This window comes from Colias eurytheme, chromosome 24 (genome assembly GCF_061535395.1).
Source record: "Colias eurytheme isolate Ceu_HAF_F1 chromosome 24, ilColEury1 Martin Lab GWU primary, whole genome shotgun sequence".
Classification (NCBI taxonomy): domain Eukaryota; kingdom Metazoa; phylum Arthropoda; class Insecta; order Lepidoptera; family Pieridae; genus Colias; species Colias eurytheme.
Genome location: NC_143003.1, coordinates 1,544,553 through 1,566,255, shown reverse-complemented (window position 1 = coordinate 1,566,255; position 21,703 = coordinate 1,544,553). Strand labels below are relative to the sequence as shown.

General features: G+C 33.2%; 1 protein-coding gene across 1 annotated transcript in view; it reads left to right on the top strand.

Moving 5' to 3' along the window:
- LOC149897875 (uncharacterized) overlaps positions 1-12,004 on the top strand; it is a 164,892-nt gene extending 152,888 nt beyond the window's left edge. The window contains exons 2-7 of the mRNA XM_090115979.1: positions 1,240-1,454; positions 1,952-2,087; positions 4,143-4,276; positions 9,678-9,874; positions 10,402-10,547; positions 11,101-12,004. Of these exons, the coding sequence (XP_089972105.1) occupies positions 1,240-1,454; positions 1,952-2,087; positions 4,143-4,276; positions 9,678-9,874; positions 10,402-10,547; positions 11,101-11,171 (899 nt within the window). The 3' untranslated portion in view covers positions 11,172-12,004. The remainder of the gene's footprint in view (positions 1-1,239; positions 1,455-1,951; positions 2,088-4,142; positions 4,277-9,677; positions 9,875-10,401; positions 10,548-11,100) is intronic.
- The last annotated feature ends 9,699 nt before the right edge of the window (positions 12,005-21,703 follow it).

The window sequence follows — 21,703 nt, the reverse complement described above, 5'->3', positions numbered from 1 at the left end:
CATGCAAATTGGTTCAGTACTTAAGGCGTGATTGAGTAACAGACAGACAGACAGAGTTACTTTCGCATTTATAATATTAAGTATGGATATAACACGTGTAACCTAGTTTTGTATCTATTTAATAAGGCATGTTATTTTTCAAATACACAGTATTCATTCAGCAGTCCTAGTGTTTCAATCCTCTCCCGAGGCACCACCTTACATGGCGACCCTGCCAGGATCAGGACCAGAACGTATGTGCCGAGCACACGTGTCAGAAGTGAAACTTCTTTGGCAAGATTCAAAGATACTAAAATCGTCTCCTTACTCCTTGACGTAACGGTATTTCCATGACGCGAACTTGAAATTTTACTCTCAACGCGCCTAAAGAAGTTTTACTTCAATAATTGTTAAAAGATACAATGTTGACACGAGCAGAGTCAGGGCAAACAGCTTTAGTTGTTTACAAAGTTATAACCGCTAGTCAGTACTTGTATTCAGAAATTGTGAATTATTCTGTATCGAGTTACTATTACCTAGTTAGTGAGCTTAATTAGTCAATTAGTTACCAGATTAATTTGGCATATACAATATAATGTTGAGTTCAATGAACTGGTTATTTTGCTATCACATTGTTTTGATTTTATATAAATCGAAACGGATAAATTAACTTTAAACTAAAGTTAATATTTAGAAGTACGAAAACAACCATTTTTAAATTAAACTCAAACTGTGTTGTATTCTACATTTATTTCAAAAGCTGTTTTGAATTATCGCCATGACATAACAGGATAATCTTAAATATTAATAATAATAATATATATCAGCTTTCCGCCCGCGGCTTCGCCTGCTTTGTATAAAACATAATAAATTATATACTAAAACCTTCCTCTTGAATCACTCTATCTATTAAAAAAAACCGCATCAAAATCCGATGCGTAGTTTTAAAGATTTAAGCATTCATAGGGACAGAGAAAGCGACTTTGTTTTATACTATGTAGTGATAAGAACAATCCATTGCATTAACGTTTGTAATCCATACTAATATTATAAATGCGAAAGTAACTCTGTCTGTCTGTCTGTTACTCAATCACGCCTAAACTACTGAACCAATTTACATGAAATTTGGTATGGATATATTTTGATACCAGAGAAAGGACATAGGCTACTTTTTATTGCGAAATATGTACCACGGGCGAAGCCGGGGCGGACCGCTAGTATTTTATATATTATTATTAAAGTAGATATTCCATGTTACAGGTGGTGTATGGTCGCTCCGTAATCTATCGATATCAGTCCCCCGCGCGGTCCTGTCAGGGGAGGGACAAGCAGCAGTCCTCCGGTGTTCCTACGACCTTGAAGGCGCGGCTCTGTACTCCATACGATGGTATCGAGCAGAGACAGAGTTCTACCGATATGTGCCACGGGAAATGCCTCCAACCATGGTATTTCCCCTGCCAGGTGCATCTGTTGATGTAAGTGTGATATTATTATTTTATCTTAACGCCATGTACAGTCTCCCGTAACGTATACGGTAGACTGTACATGATTACTTGTAACCTAATACTTCTGAGAGAAAGTTCCTAAAAGGTCATGTTTCGTTTAAATTAAATATTTTCATCCTATGACATTTTCAAAGGTTTTTGTTTCTATATAATATCAGAACCAATTCCAATGATTAATAGAACGGAATAACACAAAATGAAACACACATGTTACATGAGCATATTTTATATACAATACAAATCACAGAAGCGATGATCAAATGCTTGCCTAATCCAAACTAAAAAAATAAAAAATAAAACAGATTAGAAGGATCGACTCAATGATATTATATATTACATAAAATATCATTGGATCGACTACATTACTGAAAATACTAATCAATAAGTTCCTATGTGCATGTTATTTAATGAACCTACTAAATAATATGGATACGTGAAGTAAATGATAAACTGATCCTTCCCTCTAGTTGGCACAATCAGACCACCAGCAGGTTCGCATAGTGAACCTGAACCGGCGCCTCAGTGGTGACTACCAGTGCGAGGTGTCGGCGGACGCACCGCTGTTCCACACGGACATACGGTCAGCACCGCTTACTGTTGTTGGTAAGTATTGTGTTTAGTAAGTTGAAGATTTTGTTTATTTAAATGTCCTAATCTCAGGAACTACTGAAGCGAGTGGAAAAGATAAAAGCTTAGGCTATGGTACAAACGTAAATGATTTTGATGTTGTAGTGGAAAACAGGGGACTGAGCATTTTATGCGTAAATTAGGGCATGGCAGAAGCAAAGCACTAATGTGCTTTGCTTCTTTACCTATAACAATAGATTTATACTATCTGTTATAGCAACTGTGAATTAATGTATATAATATGCGCAAAAAATTCAAAAGTTGATCTTTCATCAGCATTGCAAAACTCAATTTAAAACTAGGTAAAACCGATAGCAATAACGCAAAAGGTCACGCCCCAATACAGTATGAAGCCTTCGCAATACTTTGCAGCTGTTCGCTAAAATGGTATTTTACGCGCTAATTCTGAAGAACAATCCACAAGTTTAGGAATTGCATTCATGCAGTAATTGGAGCGTATTTCTATTTAGCGGAGGTCTTGTTATTTAGAAAAAGGTGATTAAAACTCGCTGTAAGTTTCACTGGCGTTTAGCTTTGAAAATTAGTTCTTTATTGAAGAGGAGAGGATAGGATGAAAGTTCAGAAATGTAAGGAATATTTCTGGATAATTTAATAGCAGAAATTAAACGTCGAAATGTAAACTGTCTGCTTGTTTGTAACGAATAAACTTCGAAATAGCTGTATCAATTCTGATCGGAATTCGCTGATAGATTACTGCTTATCAGATATGTTATCGGATTTTTACTATAATTGATAGATAGCTTGATAACTTATTATTAACTAGCTTTCCGCCCGCGGCTTCGCCCGCGCATTCAAAGAAAAACCCGCATAGTTCCCGTTCCCGTGGGATTTCCGGGATTGCGTCAAATTCCCGGGATAAAAAGTAGCCTATGTCCTTTCTCGGGTATTAAACTATATCCATACCAAATTTCATGAAAATTGGTTCAGGAGTTAAGGCGTGATTGAGTAACAGACAGACAGACAGAGTTACTTTCGCATTTATAATATTAGTATGGATTCGTTTTCGAAAGATTGCTGTGAAATTCAGAAAAATAATTGTCATTTTACATATTACATTCAACTATATTTTAAACTCCTATTGTAGTGTGTAACATATTCAACACACTCCAGCGAAGCCACTGTTTCGTAACTTAGCAATTCTAAGTTGCAACAAATCAAGTTTCAAGTTAGTGGACGTTAGCGTAAAACTTTTAATATCAGGTAATAACAATTCCCTGGCATGGCACTTTCAGTTCCCCTGTGTTCGATATTGCGATTTGAACGTTATGTATTTGGTAATAAAATTGTTTTTGCGTTGATTTGTGAGGGTGACAGCTTGTTGTTATGCTATGTAGTATTTCTGGTTAAATATCGATCATAAACCTGGTTGCTGTGGGAGAATGGAACAATATGGTGTTTTTATATCATTTATGTACCTATCTTGTAATGGACTCATTTATTATAATGGTCTAAAATCGAAATAAATATCAACCTTCACGTTTAAACTTTAAACCATAGTTTTAGTTACAAAAATGCTTAGGACTTGTTATCCAAACGAGACGGACAATTAAATACCGAAATTAAATTTTATTATTCACGGCACAATAATTTTTTATTCTTAGTTAAAACTACTCTCAGTGTCACTTGATAAAGATGTCGGCTTTCAAAAGGGCAAAATATTTTTAAAGTGAAACTTCTTTATCGGGGTTGGAAAAAAATGTAGTGTTTTCGTTACGCGTGACATTTTTCCGTTAAGCACCATCTTGTTGTGTTGATTTGTGAGGGTGACAGCTTGTTGTTATGCTATGTAGTATTTCTGGTGTCCCTACCACGCGTGACTCGACGTATTTCTGTCAAGTTGCATATAGTAAATTATTTTTTTGAATAATAAGGTTATAAAGAAGTTTCACTTCTTACGTGTGTAAACTAGTACACGCACATATTTTTTTTTATCTCAGGTACTCGTCGTTTTTCAGATTATTAGTCACAAAGAAAATGTTTCCATTTTCTATAATATAATTTACCTTCTAGACCCCCCCTTCCGCGCCCCTCGCCTCTCCGTAACACAGAGGAACTACGCTCGCGGTGACGTCATCAAGGCCAACTGTTCAGTGGACGAGTCCTATCCAGCATCCAACATTACTTGGATATTGGATGATCATAAGGTAACTGGTTATTTTTAGATTCATTATATTATACTAGAGGTCCGCCCCGGCTTCGCCCGTGGTACATATTTCGCAATAAAAGGTAGCCTGTCCTTTCTCGGGTATCAAAATATCTCCATACCAAATTTCATGCAAATTGGTTCAGTAGTTAAGGCGTGATTGAGTAACAGACAGACAGACAGAGTTACTTTCTTATTAATAATATTAGTATGGATTGAGATCTTAATACTATTATAAAGGCGAAAGTTTGTATGGATGTTTGTTACTCTTTCACGCAAAAACCACTGAACCGATTACAATGAAATCCAGCACACATATAGAGGGCAACTTGGATTAACACACAGGATAGGCTTCATCCCGGAAATCCCACGGGAACGGGAACCATGCGGGTCTTCCTTTGAAAACGCGGGCGAAGCCGCGGGCGGAAATCTAGTAATGAATAATGGGTGAAAGTATAATGGAACGGTTTTTATATGAGTTAACTACTTACATATCCATTACATATCCAACATAATATAATGGACAAATAAATTTATTTCATTTCATTTCATTTCATTTCCTTTCATTTCCTTTCATTTCCTTTCATTTCCTTTCATTTCCTTTCATTTCCTTTCATTTCCTTTCATTTCATTTCATTTCATTTATTTCATCCTACTAGTCTCACTAATATCGCAGATTACTAAATACTTACTTCGTAACTAAACGAGAAACTTTATATGATTATATGGATGTATATTATTCAATTTCGTGTTTCACGTGAAAACTACAGAACCGATTTTGATTAAGTATGTTTGGCAGCGATGTAACAAAATAACATATAAATATTTTCCCGCCTTTTTGTTCGCATATAAAGCTGCGCTGTAACACTAGTGAAATAAGTAGTGTTAGTATTAAGGAATTTTAAATAATGCTTGATTTACTTTTCATATTCTAATCAACTTTTTATATTCGCTCAAAGCAACAAAAACCTTCGCAAATAAAAAAAAAAACCACAGTACCCACAAAAAAGCGCACAGTATATCATACTTTGCCATAAGTGAAATCTATCCCATGTTGTTGCCTCGAGAGAAGTTATCGTTATTTAAACTTAAGAGCCATATTCCTAATAAAAGCGTATGGTTATGGTAACTGGGATGGTTATGAACTTAATATGTTTTAATAAGAGAACATAACGCCATATTTACAAGTAAAACCAGGTTTATAATATGTAGAGACACCATAACGATGTTCTTTCTTTCTTCTAATGATGTTTATAGTTATATAGAAAGTTTTGGGTGGTCGTGCTGATTAGTTGGTAAATATACGGATGAAGTAATGGAAAAAAATGGGCAGAGAACTGATGGTGACTTGATTGTTTCATCTGCTTCTGCTCTATTTTATTATTTATGAGATATGTGTTGCGGTTTCATTTAGTAACCGTCATAAAATAAAATATAGCCTGTATTACACGTCAAAGATAAAGCATTCTATTGCTATTTTTTTAAAGAGTCTGTTAGTGACTGAGTTAAACAAACAAACAAGAAATAAAATCTCCACCTTCACGTTCAGTCTATGCCAAATAAAGAACATAGTCCGGGATACATCGCCCATTTTTGCAAGTGATTACTATCAAGCTAATTTTTCGTGAGTAGCTTTATTTTGATGAGATGCCCAATAATTTCATGTACGAAACTCTCGATTGTGGTAGCTACCAGAGGAAACAAGGATAAAATATTTTGATTTGATGGTTCTCAAATATTAATTACTAAGTGAATGTTTTTTTTTGTTCAATCTCAAGATAATTATCTAAATTATTCGAAAAAATATTTGTCCTACAAAATCTATGGTTTGATCAAAGAGTCCCCCTTTCCAATGTGTATCGATAACGAAGTCATCATAAATGATTACTTACCAGCTGATTTTTTTTATTTTCACTTATTTAATACTTATATAATTCAACAGACATATTGTCCTACAAATTGCGTAATAAATATTTGAGAACCGTCAAATCAAAAATTTTTATCCTTGTTACCTCTGTAAGCTACCACAATCGAGAGTTTCGTACATGAAATTATTGGGCATCTCATCAAAATAAAGCTACTCACGAAAAATTAGCTTGATAGTAATCACTTGCAAAAATGGGCGATGTATCCCGGACTAACAAGATAGATCACGATAATGAAGTATAATAAAACACATTTATGAACTACGCTCAAATTCAAAACACGTAGGTACTTTTACCTCGTCAGTTTAACAAAATTTCCAGTTATTAAACAACTCTCTAAACGTAGTTGAAGCTAGAAGATATAATAGTTAATCATCCGTTATGCTTTCATAAATTATTTTCCAGTATTCCAGATGGTCTAGATTTCCCGAGAGACCTAGGTTTCGCTTCAAAGGATTTTATTTCTATCTCTGCTAAGAGTATTGTTGTTCATTTTAAGTTCATTATTTTTATTTAATCTTTTTTTTTCAAATTTAATTATTATTATAGTTGTATTACATTGTTTATTTTCGTGTAAATTGATTGAAAAAAGTTCGTATTCCAGAGTTTTATAATTAATAATTATTGTAATCGATCTGCAAGCCAGTTTTTAGTCCGACCTCATAACCATGTCCGCATCTATAGTTCTAAATAATTAATTTTATTTTATGTTATTTGTCTGGCCCTACTATATTATACGTGCCTTCATTAAATAGAGTTTATTTCAAGACTGTTTCTAAGATGTTAATGGTGTATTTAATTTAACGTGACAAACATGAAAATCTCCTGTCACAATGCTGTACTAAAATTAGCCACATCTCATCCAAAATATGTCCCAGAAAACACTGAAACAGAACAATTAATAACCGGTTGTTAAACGCCCAACGCCCGGCAGCACAACATTAAAACGTCCGTTAAAATTCTATGAATAAACACAATCCAAGCAATTTTTATTTAAATAAGAATCAAACTTTAAAAGACTGATGAAACTCGCAATTCGCTACACTTAATTATATTCTCTAGATTTTGCACTGGAGTTTTGCGAAACGTTCATTAAGTCTGTCTGCAGTCGAATCGGGAACTATGGTAATATCTTCAGATTCGAGTCCAACTTGTGATTGTTCATGAATTTTAAATACGCTGTTTTCGATTCGAATACATTAGTCGCTTTTGCAGAGTTCGTTAATTGTCGCTGGACGGAGACGTGCTTCTCAATTGTTTTTGTTTTCGAATTATGCGGTATTATGTGGATAAATGCGAATAAATTTTATTTTAGTTTGTAATGGTTTAGTAATAACTTTTTATTGTGAACAATATCGTTTGCGAGTATACGTGTAGTAGTAGACGAGAACATAATGTCTGGCACTGAGAGACCGGGGACGGTACTCGACGCTAACACAGCTGTAATAAAGTTGAACTTCGCGTGCGCTCTTTGATCGCGTTCGAGCTCGAAAAGTAAGTCTCAATTCTTATTTCGTTTATAATTACTAAAGTAATAATTGATCTAGAGAAAAAATATCTTGGGATTCGATTGTAAACTATATTTTCTTACTGTTAACATTTATTTTAGACATAAAGTCCAAGTATATCTTTAAAAAAATGTAATAATCCTTAAAAAAGGCATAATTTTTGAATAAAAAATGAATCGAGCGAAAATGTTACAATTACGTAACTGTCTTGTACAACGAAAGAAAAAGACCCAATAAATCATATACTAAAGTTTCATTTTGATTGTATGTGTGCCTGTTTCAGAATATTAATGCAAATTCACATAAAATTTAGGGAGCTTCCCCTTATGTAATTTGTTTGAAATCTCGCTCGACCGATTCTTTAAGTACTTTAAACTAAGCTTTTGTTTAGTCATAGACACGAACAAATTCAATGTACTATGTATATAATATAGATACATAGGTACCTAATACGGTGTGATCATGTCGGCTCTATAAAAAACTGCCTTTGTGACCAAGAAAAGTCATAAGTGATAGATTATGCGACATATTCGTATAAATGAGTTTTACATAAAGTTTATTTGACCGAAATTCGAGTAGCTTCAAAATATTTCACAATTTAATTGTGAACTGAATAATGAACTAAAAACTAATATACTCGTCTATCTTAAATCTTAATCTTATATTTTCTATGATACATAAATAAGTGTGAGCGTGTATCTGTTTCACACAGCAACTGAATAACAAATGACGTGATTTTTCACCGAGATAACTATCTCAAGGGACCTGAGAGTGGTGTAGCATATTCTATTGATAAAATCTCCAATAAATATGAAACTTTGTATGTTTGTTTTGATGTAATCGTAAAAACTGAACACTATTTTGGTAACATCACGATTCACGGCTTTACATATTATTAGATATATTATTGAGAAAATTATAAATGCGTTTTTGCTTGTCTTTTTTAACCGACTTCAAAAAAAGGAGGAGGTTATCAATTCGGCCGGTATGTTTTTTTTTTTTATGTATGTACACCGATTACTCCGTGGTTTCTGAACCGATTTACGTGATTCTGTTTTTGTTCGATGCGGGATGGTGTCGAATTGGTCCCAAAAAAAAATTATTCGGATAGGCCCAGTAGTTTTTATTTTATGAGCATTTTTGTCTGTATTTGTAAATGTTGCAAGTGCAAGTTTGAAGTCGGTTGTTTTTAACGCAGTTATTGACTTGTTGGGAATTTCCTTTGACTATGCGGGTGAAGCCGTGTGCGTAAAGTTAGTTACAAATGATACATTAAAGGCCACTTATTTGACGATTAGTTCTACATTGACGTTGATCTAATACTCAATTATTTAGAAAGCTGATAGTCGTCACAAATGTCTTATTTTAGAAACATTCAACATATCAATCAAGGTATCTATAAATAAATGAATAAAAAGCTTTACAAATTAAAGACTTGAATTAAAACACGATCTACAAATTACAATTACATTATTTATCTTAATCTTTCGAACATTTCAGATTTTACGGACAAATTGTTAAGTATTATTCAATGTTTGGAACATCAACATTAAAAGTATTTGTTATAAGTATTGTATTGTATTAAAAGTAGGTATTGTTAAAACTTTTTATTATTAATCTGAATGTACAATCATGATGCAATTTCTGGTAATCATTTTACCTTTTTATTACCTTTACTTGTTCCGTAATTTGTAATAGTTCAGAAGCTCTTGCGTTCAAATGTGTACCATGAATTTTGTCAATAAATATTTATGAATTTTAAGTTTTCCTTTGCCACTTTACGTTAGGCAAAAATCATTGAAACTCCGACATCCTAATGTTATAAAATTTCTTGTTTCAATAAAAAACTTCTATCAAATTGAAAACTTATAATAACGTAAAATAAGCTGATAGTCAGTCCCCTGCCGATAAGTACCCTGCTCCTTTTATTTTTATAAATCACTTTATACTAAGAAGTCAATCATCACAGATAGCAGAAACAGTATCCTGGCGAACATCCGACCTGGACTTCAAGGAGCGAGGAGCATTCAGTCATCTGGAGCTGACCATACTGGAAGCAGAGCATTACAAAGTGGGACTGACGTACACCAGCGCAAGCCTGAACAGGATCTACCAGGATCATTATGTGTATGGAAGGGAGGAGACTGACGATTTGAATGTTGTTAGGTAAGTTCAGGAGTATTTAAATGATGAAATATAACTCACGGTTTTCTTATATTTGTATTATTCTAAAACAAGTTAAATTATCATCTTCCCGATTTGTATTTATACAATTATCAGGATTTCTTTTTTTTTAATAGTAGAGGACACGTTAAATTAAAACATTTAAGTTAACCAATATTGTGACAGTACAAGATATCAATACTTATCAATACGAACGTATATTTGTGTCTGTTACACTTTCACGGCTAAATGAAAGCACTGATTATGATGAAACAGAGTTTATCAATAGTTACTTTTTAAATCAGCAAGTTATTAAGAAAAGAGCATATTCCTACTTGAAAGGCCGGCAACATACTCACAATGTCTCTGGTGCTGTGGGTACATATGGGCGACGTGGAGCACTTACCACCAGGTGACGCGTCTGCTCTGTTGCCTGAAATTGTCCAATTTTAAGTTACAAAGCAAAATTGTCCAACATTAAGTTGCAAAGCACTTCTTTTAAAATATTTTCTTCAAATTAATTTCACCAGGTACACCATGGTACCACCAGAGAGCGGTCAGTTCACGCTTGGCTGCGTGGCGACTCTCTTTGACATCTACGCGAGGCAGAGCGAGGCGGTCTACATTAAGGAGGACACTCCACACCCAGCTTCTGTTACTGGGGAAGATTCTTCAGGTAAACTGCAATTATAAGAGTCTCTTTATGTTGTAAATTTTGTAGATTTATTGTCACTTATTATCTATCTTTTGTTTGATGGAAATAATCTCTGATAATTCGAAACTACCTACTGTTAGTTTGGATGAAAAGTATTGTGACAAACTATCATCATTGAATCGTACATTCAAAGCGGATGGAAATAAATATCCATACTAATATTATAAATGCGAAAGTAACTCTGTCTGTCTGTCTGTTTACTCAATCACGCCTAAACTACTGAACCAATTTGCATGAAATTTGGTATGGAGATATTTTGATACCCGAGAAAGGACATACCTTTTATTGCGAAATATGTACCACGGGCGAAGCCGGGGCGGACCTCTAGTCTAGTTTATTTATAAATTAACTCTACATTAAAGGTAACCAGAATACAACATTTTGAGTTACTACATAGTGGTGGCCCATATACTTCCCGTATTCCATTTTCAAATCAATTGTTTCTAATTGCAATAGCTCCACCAGCTCCTTTGCCTATAGTATAAGAAAAACATTAATTACTCTCTGTCCACAGGTATAACCCAGAGCTACAGCATCATTCTCACGTCCATTTGTGCAGCCGGTGTGATCTTACATGCGTTATGATTACATGTCTCCAGCATAGCTAAGAATACTGAATGTTGTGATAGATATTAAATACCGTAGAGCTATGTTTCGATATGTATAATAAGCCTGTAACAAGTAATGTATTTATCGTGATTCGTCATGGAATCTAGAAATTCTAAATATCCGTCAGTCCCCTGTGCTTAATAATAATTACCACCATAGTATGTATTTAATGGAGCACAGTAAATACTTTACGTGTAACAAGCGCCTAAAGGTGAATACAGACATTGGCTAACGGAAAAATTTGAATTCACATTCTAGAATCCGTGCTCTATCCTTGTTTTTCTGGTGAAATAAACAGAGATAGATTATAGTGACATCACAGGAAATTCTTAAACGTATGGCCATCATAATTGTCTGTTCTATCAAGAAGAATTCATATTATTATCTAGAAAGTTCTACTATTTCTTTGTGACTCACGGAGAATAAAAACTAAACAATAAAATTCACGCTCCTGTAGAAAAATTCATAAGTTTTATTAAATTACGAGTAAAGCCTTTGTCTGTGTTTCACCTAAGTGCAAAAATGAATCCAAATTGTATTTATATAAGATTTATTTTACACCAAACATGTAGACATTGTAATGTGTAATCGGTAATAATTACGTTATATGAAATGTGATAATAATGTTTAACGATTAAGCGCATTGAATACAATAATCCCTTGGTACGTAGGATTTTATAGAAATCTACATAATTTAATACACACTGGCTTCTTTACATAATAATATAATTATTGTAGTTAATATTCTTATTGAAGTGTTAATTCAATTTAATTTAAAAAGGTTAACAAAAATAACAAACACAGTTTATTTAAAAACTAAATACTAGTATTTTGAAAGTCGATTGAAAGAAAAAGGTACCTACAACTTGAGATACAAGAAGACCGAAGTATTAATTCTAAAATAACGTTGATGTGCGTTGTTGAGAGCATTTTTTGTCGAATACAGGATGTTCAAAAATAATTTTAGTACACCTACGTAGTACGTACCAAGGGATGTTGAAGGCACCATAATTAAAATAGATAATAAAATATAATTATTCGTTACGTTTGTACATTATGTACGAGATTATTATATGTGTCAAAATATATACGTAAAAACAACAATAAAATAAAGCAAGTACTCTGTTTGAACAATTCACGCGCGCCGTCGGAGTAAAAATATTACCTTTTTATTACAAAATCATGACACAGAAAACTTATTCGCCTGGTTTGTATAATTTTTAGATTCATTTTAAAGTTTTATTTATTTATTTATTTATTCACACATATCAAATAAGTTTATGTGATGAGTAAGTAAATAATATTTAAACTGTCATTTATTATCTTCTAAAAGACTTCTTTTTTGTGATATTAAATAATTTTTATAAAGAAAAGCGTGGAGATAGGTCGACTAATGTTAGTCGTGAAACAATAGTGCCAAATAAATGAATATGAATCTATCTCCTTTCTATCTCTTTCAAATTTAAGTAATTTGATGTAGAATAAAGAGAGAGGAGATTAGTTATTTGATTAATCGCTTCATGTGGACAGTGTAGTTATTTGATTAATCGCTTCAGTGGACTGAATGTTTTGTCACGTTCAATCAATTTCATAGGGTCACTTGAGTGATAAGGACAAAAAATGTTATAACCGTTGAAGGATTTTATGTATTTATGTATGGAGAATAATGAAATCCATTTGTCCATACCTAAATAATCAGAATAAAGGATCACTTTCCTGATTTTTAAGCAAACATAAGATGTAATATTTATTTTTAATGTAATGTTTAAAATTATTTTTTGTTGTTTTTTATGGACCCTGTATATTGATATTCATATTAATTGCGGTCTGCAGGGCCCGTAGACAAAGTAACATACGCCGCGTTAGATCACGTGGTCTATCTAATGTCAATCCCATACATTTTTCCTTTTCTAACTTCGTTATCGTTTTTTAATTGTTACTTTGTCTAAGGCCCCAGGTATACGCCGTGCTATGGAATTTTGTACAGTTGGCAACGAAGGTTGATATGCTAGGTCAATAGAAATAATACGGACAATATTGTTAAATTCGTCAATTTTGCGTAAACCCTGTTCGCCAGTGTACTAGATAAGATATTACTTATTTGGATGTTATAAAATAATATATGTGAATATGTAAATAAATTAGTTACTCAAATGTTTGTTTTAATTATTTATTTCTCACTATTTTACCATTTTTACCAAGTAGTGCTGGGTTCATATTTAAAATATGTTGATCTTCGTAATCTTATAATTTCAGATAAAAATTATGTTCTAAAGAAAGGAATTATGCACATTTTATTCAGATTGAAATTGAATCTATTGAAAGTAGTTTAGTTCAAATCTGTCAGCAGTTTATATTATGATTTAGAGCCGATTTTTCAATACTTGGATAACTTATCAGTCCAATAGGTATAGTATTACACGATAATATTAAAATGTCACGTAAACTGTCAAATACGGGCAATTAGAATACGTTTGTAAAATGGCAGTTTTATACATTACTAGATTTCCGCCCGCGGCTTCGCCCGCGTTTTCAAAGGAAAACCCGTATAGTTCCCGTTCCCGTGGGATTTCCGGGATAAAACCTATCTTATGTGTTAATCCAAGTTACCCTCTATATGTGTGCTAAATTTCATTGTAATCGGTTCAGTAGTTTTTACGTGAAAGAGTAACAAACATCCATACATCCATACATCCATCCATCCATACATCCTTACAAACTTTCGCCTTTATAAAAGTATTAAGAAAGATTAAGATTAAGATTTTCGACGAATAAGTTTTATCCAAGCATTGAAAAATCGGCCCTTAGTGACATGAAAATTCTAATTATAACAGAAGAATTAAGAACATGTCCTATAGGAATTACTTACGATAAACATGACACTAGTATGCTGAAACTAAAAGACACACTGATAAAGAGATATAAAACTGAAAGCAAAGTCAGGAGCGTCGATAAAGCGAATGCAATCACTTCATAAAAATGTAAAGTGACCAGAGCTGAGAGCTGGTTATGACCTTATTAACTTCACAAATATACCATTTCTAGGCAATACATCCATACTATTAATATTATAAATGCGAAAGTAACTCTGTCTGTCTATCTGTTACTCAATCACGCCTAAACTACTGAACTAATTGTCATAAAATTTGCTATGGAGATATTTTGATACCCGAGAAAGGACATAGGCTACTTTTTATCCCGGGAAAATGACGCAATCCCGGAAATCCCACGGGATTCGGGAACTTTCCGAGGTTTTTTTAACTGCGCGGGCGAAGCCGCGGGCGGAAACCTAGTGGTCTTATAATTTCTGGACCTAAGGCTAAGATGGATTACTTTGCTAGAATTGTTTGGTGATGTACAAATGACGAAGTTATGTTGATGACCGTCTTTTTAGTTCTTGATAAAGTGGTCCTGGATTCGATTCCTAGTAAAAACAAAAGACTTTTTTTAAAAGGCTGGTCATTTTTATCATCTGCCTGTAAAGAATATCGATCAGTGAAACAGATGTATGCATAATGCATCTGCCCCTTACCTCAATAGGGGACACAGGACATCACTTTTTTTAAGTTGAAATTGAAAATAATTGAAAGCCTGGAAGAGATCGCTGATAAGCGATAAGGTTGCCTTATGTGCTGTGAATGTTTCCTTTTCTTAATATTATATGATTGTAATAAATTTTGTAATGGTACATAAAACTGTTAAATAAATAAAATAAAAATAGATAAATGGCAATAAACATATTCATTCATAAATTCATTCATTCATAAAGAATCGCTACTATGTTCTAAAGTGAAATGACGAGCAAGAAGTTTGTAGAGAGCTTGTCAATAGTCAGAGTAAATTTAAACAGTTTTTAACACACGTCCTATTTAAATAAAACATATATTGAAAATACTTACAAATAGAGATCACTACAAAACCTCAAACAAATTGTATATCAGTATCTATTACACGATTGTATTCTCATATTCATATTATACCAAAGCCATTCCATTTCAAAAACATACATCCTTATTCAATCAATGTACGCTATAAGAATGCAAAGTGCTCGTTCCAAGTATTTGTCGCTAAAATGTTCTCTGGAAAAAATTTACGAACTAAATACAGACCACGAATACATGATCTGATCATTTTCAATTTTCTGCAACCCTGTTCGTGTTTATCCAACTTTACAACCTGGGAATAGAGTCTAAAATCGTCTGGCCGTAACTGCCTTGAAAAACGTCTAAGAATTTTTGGGGCTATTACAAAATCTGTTTTATTGCAGTACGTTAAAGTTGAATATCGTTTGGTGGAATGCTGAGGTGAGTTCTAGCTCGTTATTTCTAGGCTCAGAGAGTCCTGAAGTGTGGAATTGGAGCGAAGCCAGGCGCAAGTGCTAGTCAACTGAGGATGTATACGCTTTATTCGAGTTTAGAGTTTTCAATTTGGGCAAATTAGTATTATTAGGTTTGGCAGCGGCGATTTATTTTAAGCTCAATATCTTTTGGGTATGTGACTGAAGTATTCTTTAAAGATAGGAAAATTAAATTTCTTCTTTAATTAAAACTAGAGCACTATAACGTTGTCCGTTGAATGAAGATGCTACAAATAATTTTTAACTTTTACCTTTATTACCTCTATTCTGAATAATAACGGTATAATTAAGAAAACACATTTTTTATGCTTATTTAGGATAAATCGTATACCAAGACCTGTGCTTCATGCATGCATCTTGTTTTGGATACAAAAATTCAGGCAAAATGCAAATTAATACATTTTACATAATTTTTAAACAACTACATAATATAATATTTTTATTAAGTACTGCGTTCAACTAGGAGAGGTTTCTTCTTAGTAGAAATAGGTTTATATACTAAACTTGATGAACGAATTTGCATCCTATCTCTTAAAATTGATAAGATATATTTTTAAGCTATTGCATAGCTTCTATTGCGGGCCTTGAGCGCGGGGACCGAATCCAGAAATTCCGTAACGAAAAAACCTCACGTTCCCCACTTCGACGGGCACGGAGGTGTGGCTTGAAGGTATGCTATGCAATAGCTTTACCCAGATCATTAAGTAAATCATCTATCAATCAAGGCGTTACCGCGGCAGTCCTCGAGTGCCACACGTCTTTTTTTAATCAGTTAATACACACAAATTATCTAATTTGCTTACAAATTAATAATAACTTTCAATCACATACACATGAATGAAATTAGCATCTTGCGTTCTTCGTTTACAAATAAACTTTTATTTTACTACAAATTAGTTTTTAGATAATTAGGAACAACAAAATAACTCCATCTCACAATCGATCAAACCAGCTGACTCATTTACAACTTGTGTTGTTGGCAGCGAAGACATTTAGATAACAGCGGCCATTTTTATCAGTTAAGTAGCAACAGACAAATTGTAGGGTTCCGTGGATTAAGTAGCCATTTTTTAGATTAACTGGATGTTGCTAGAGGGTTAGTTTTAGATGTTTTTGGGGAGAAAGTATTGTAGTTTTAATGAAGATTGTTATCGCGATTATGTGTACACTGTACATTCGGGGGATTATTTTTCCGTCCCAAATGTCGGCCAATAATTTCACAATTGAATTCAACCTGTCAGTTTGACGTCAACGACCAGAGAAAATTTTCAAAAAATTATTAGTATAATACCATGTAGGTTGTACCACGTGACGTCGAATGGTGCAATTCTATTGGTCGATATTTGGGTCGGAAAAATAATCTATGTAATATAGATTCACTATACATTCAAATAACAGGACACTAAGCCGTCAGAACTATTGAGTAATACTCCACATAATACATATTCCAATAAAAAATGTTCACGGAATCATACGAGTTGGAAGGCTGACACTTTTATAGCGATGCTCCGAGCCCAGTTAGGATTACTGCCTATCGTATCAATTTCGATATTTTATTGGATTTTCTTCATAAATGTCACGCTTGTTAACCCTTCACTATTGCTTTTCACTATTTCAACTGCTCACAGATTAAAATATAAAATATTGTAGCGGGTTCTGTAGGGAAATGGGGAATATTATTTATTTGAATGTATGTTAAATGTATACCTTATAAGTAATAGTTATTTTTTCCTAAGTACTTATCAAACTTAAAATAGCGTAACTATGTTCTTATAATATCACAATTTATTTCTATACTGAATTTCATACTGATACGACCGATTAATAGTAGTAGTGTTTTTATCAATAAAAAAATACTTTCAAATTTCCACCGCATCGTAGTATTATTAGGACATTATCTTCAATTTGCAAAAGAATATTGCCTATCCATACTAATATTATAAATGCGAAAGTAACTCTGTCTGTCTGTCTGTTACTCAATCACGCCTAAACTACTGAACCAATTTGCATGAAATTTGGTATGGAGATATTTTGATTCCCGAGAAAGGACATAGGCTACCTTTTATTGTGAAATATGTACCACGGGCGAAGCCGGGGCGGGCCTCTAGTAGATAATATAAAGTTAGTCAAACATTATAATACCCATTCTATATTAGAAAGAATCAAAAGACAGAAGCACAAACAATGCATAAAACCAGTAAAATATTCCTCATTAAAATAATAATAGAATTTTTAAAAAGCAACAATAAAAGTTAAATAATATGAAAATATTATCGCGAAATAAAGTAACGATTATCACGAAAGCTTTTTAACAGCTTTTAATGAGGTGCAAGTTACGATTGAAAAGCGATTTTTTTAATTTTTAATAATCACTTGATGCTTCTTTTCGTTATTTTGTAAATCGGTGTATCTATGAATCAGAGTTTCAGCTCAGTGACTAAGTAAGATTTGTGGAGTTCTCTTTCTAGTTGTAGATGTCTCCAAAGACGACTAACGTCGTAAAAAAATAAAATCTAACGGTATAATGAACAAAATATTCCTTTGAGTCGGGCATTCCCTTAAGTTAGTTATATATATTTAAGTACATGTTATTTTTTAAGCTATTGCATAGCTTCTATCGCGGGCCTTGAGCGCGGGGACCGAATCGAGAAATTCTGTAACGAAAAAAACTCACGCTCGCCACTTCGACGGACACGGAGGTGTGGCTTGAAGGCATGCTATGCAATAGCTTTACCGCGGCAGTCCCCGAGTGCCACACGTCTTTTTTTTAATAAAGTAATAAGTAATCACACAAATAATATTCAGTGTTTACATTGTAAGTAATATGAATGATATTTTTATAAAATCGCTCGACAAAAAAATCGAAAAACAAATACTACAACATTACCTTGTGGCACACCCTAGCGCGTTATATTTCAGGGTTGTGAAATGGTTCCGTATTATTCATTTCAATGTTTTAACGTTCATCATAACGGTCTGTTGTTTTAGCGAAATTAACAGTAAAGGTGGCTACAGATCTGTTCGTGGTTTCTGGGAAAGTTACGTACATTTATGTTGTAATTATATATAAAGTATAAAGTTTATATAATATAAAATTTAATGTGTTGAAATTATAACGAGGAATAAATAGTATGGTAAAATTCTTTTGGCTTTATAGATGTAGTCTGATGATGATTTTTAAGCTATTGCATAGCTTCTATCGCGGCCCTTGAGCGCGGGGACCGAATCCAAAAATTCCGTAACGAAAACACCTCACGCTCCCCACTCCGACGGGCGCGGAGGTGTGGCTTGAAGGCATGCTATGCAATAGCTTTACCGCGGCAGTCCCCGAGTGCCACACGTATTTTTTGTACAAGAATTAAAAAAAAAAATTGTATGGGATCGTAGGTGTACGTATATTTATACGTATAAGGTTTATTTTAAACCGCATAATGTGTGTAAAAAAAATGCGTATATAGTGAATAATGTAGAGACGGCATACGGCACGATTGCTTATTCGTATCTCTATCAAACTTAAGTGATAAAAAATACTAATGGTCATTCAAAGTGGTGCAGAATAAATACTAAAGTACTACCTACATAATTATAAGTATGCATAATACATAACGTACTTAAAACCAGACTAAAAAACATACAATCGTCCACCAAACCATTAAAGGACAACTTTGAATGGCGATGGCGAACTTTCCAAACACATTTATTTTGAAAAATGCCTTTTTCTTTCAATAAAAAACATACCTAAAGCACACATTAAAAGGGTTTAAACGTAATGGAGTGAACTTTTTGACTCCCCGTGATTAATTGGACTATATTTTTAAACTTTTTTCGGGTCTCACTTGGGTCTGTTTTGGACAGTTGTGGCTGTTTTTCGCCCAATTGTGGTCTAAATAATGGCTTCTTGACCGCTCAGTAATGTTGCAAAAACTAAATATGTTTTGAGAAATATTGTTTAGTTTGCTTGAAGATGTGGTATGTAGTTTTAAGTCCTTTGCAATATTATGATGCATAAAGTGTATTAATAATTATTATATTATAGGTAAGAAATTCTATCAATTAGTATAATTATGAGTGTGGCTTACTGATTTTCGTTAATATCTATCTATCTATATTATGGAAAGCATGGATACCGATTCACCCGTTTTGACGTAATAACGTGACACATGAACATACTTAAAACTAAATTATAGGAACTCACTAATCTTATTCAGTTTTAGTTAGAAAATCTATAGTTTATCTCGGAATCTATAATAAACTAGCGGTCCGCCCCGGCTTCACCCGTGGTACATATTTACGTTTTCTCTACATAAGAACCATCCTCGTACTTCAAGGAATATAATAAAAAAAGAATTATCGAAATCGGTTCAGCCGTTCTCAAGTTATGCGCTTACCAACACATTTTGCGATTCATTTTTATATATAAGAAGAAGATAAGAAGCTTCTAAATCCTCGGAATAAATCACGAGCTAAAAATACGAGCTGAAAATAAAAACTTATCTAAGTATAAAATACATAAACGTATTGTTAGTAAAACTTTTCTAATTTGCAGTTTCTCTTAGTTAATAAGCAGTTACTTCATTGGTTACGTTTAGAGTAGTGGAAACACCTGGCCGTGACGTTTATTTATCGTACAATATATTATACGATACGATATCGTGTTTTAACTGACTGCTAAAGAAGGGTTATGTTTTTCAAATGTCTCTTAATATCCACAAGCTATAAAGAAAGAATGAGGCTATCTCATATAAATTTAAAAATGTATATTTATAGAGCAAACCAAAAATATCAAGTATCCATGTATCGAGTATCCATGAAAAATGTTGTAAAAAAAATTGTGGTTAGACTGTTAAGACGATACACAAAAAAAAATCCACTGCTTGGCGGGCGGAGTCTAATAGCTCGCTATCGCGAACGCGGGTGTGCGCGAAGTCATTCTTGCATACTCGCCGCGCTGCCGCTGGCCGACTCGGGACAAACATGTATGGAGTCGTCATACAGTTATAATATTGTTATACATTTATTTAATTGTTGATTTATTGGTTTTATTTTCTTGCTTATAAACACAAAATTATCTTCTTTTTAACAACTACTTAGACATTATTAATAATTATTAATTATTATTATTTCGTAATGTTTACTTTATTACAAAATAATACAGGTTATAAATAATCTTTAAAATAACAAAAAATATTGTTATTCTGAAAAAATGAAATGGTACCTAATTACGCGGACTACTGAATTGATTTAGATAGAATTTGATGCTGACGTAGATATTACATCATGCCCAGAAATGAAAGGTACTATTTCTGAAAGAAGTTATAAACCCTAATTCTTCTCAGTCAAAGTCAAGAGTGGAAGATATCGCTAATACAGTAAAACTGATGCGAAACTTTGGATGTTAATTTGTATATTTTTTTGTTAGTTGTTACTTAATCACGTCAAGACTACATTACCAATTTTGATAAAATATAGCTAATTGCCTGGATTTACACATAGGATACTTTTTATCCGAACTGAACACTTCTGTGGGATAAAACAGGATTCACGATATAACCTAATTCCACGCGGGCAAAGCCGCGGTCGGAATGATATTTTTTTAAATTAAAAAATTGTTTAAAAAAAACACAAAATATATTGACGCATGTATTTATTTTTTGCACTCTATTATAATTGTAATTATTCATTACAAATAATCAAAATAAAATAGCCAGAACAAAGTTAGGCCCTGGTAGGATAGGTAGGCAGGTACAGCAATGTGAGACGAACACTGGCTTATTTATACCAATAATAATGTATTATAAACATTAAATTAAGTTTACTTTCAAACAACAAAAATACATAATATTAGCTAATGTGAAAACGAATCAACCAATCATCCCACAACAATGAAATGTGCACACAAATATTCATCCAAATCGGTTCATGTGATTAGGAGGAGTGACTGCAGCGCCATCCTCCGGGCCCAATTGTGTTTCCAGATCACCCAGGAACTCAATTTAGTATACTTACACAAAATTTTTCGAAAGGAAAACTCACATTACTATGTAAATATGAATATAAACCGGTTTTAGTAGTAAGCAATTTCCCGCACAGGTGTAGTAAGTATAAATGAAATAAATATCAACATCAAATTCTTTATACAACATACTTATCT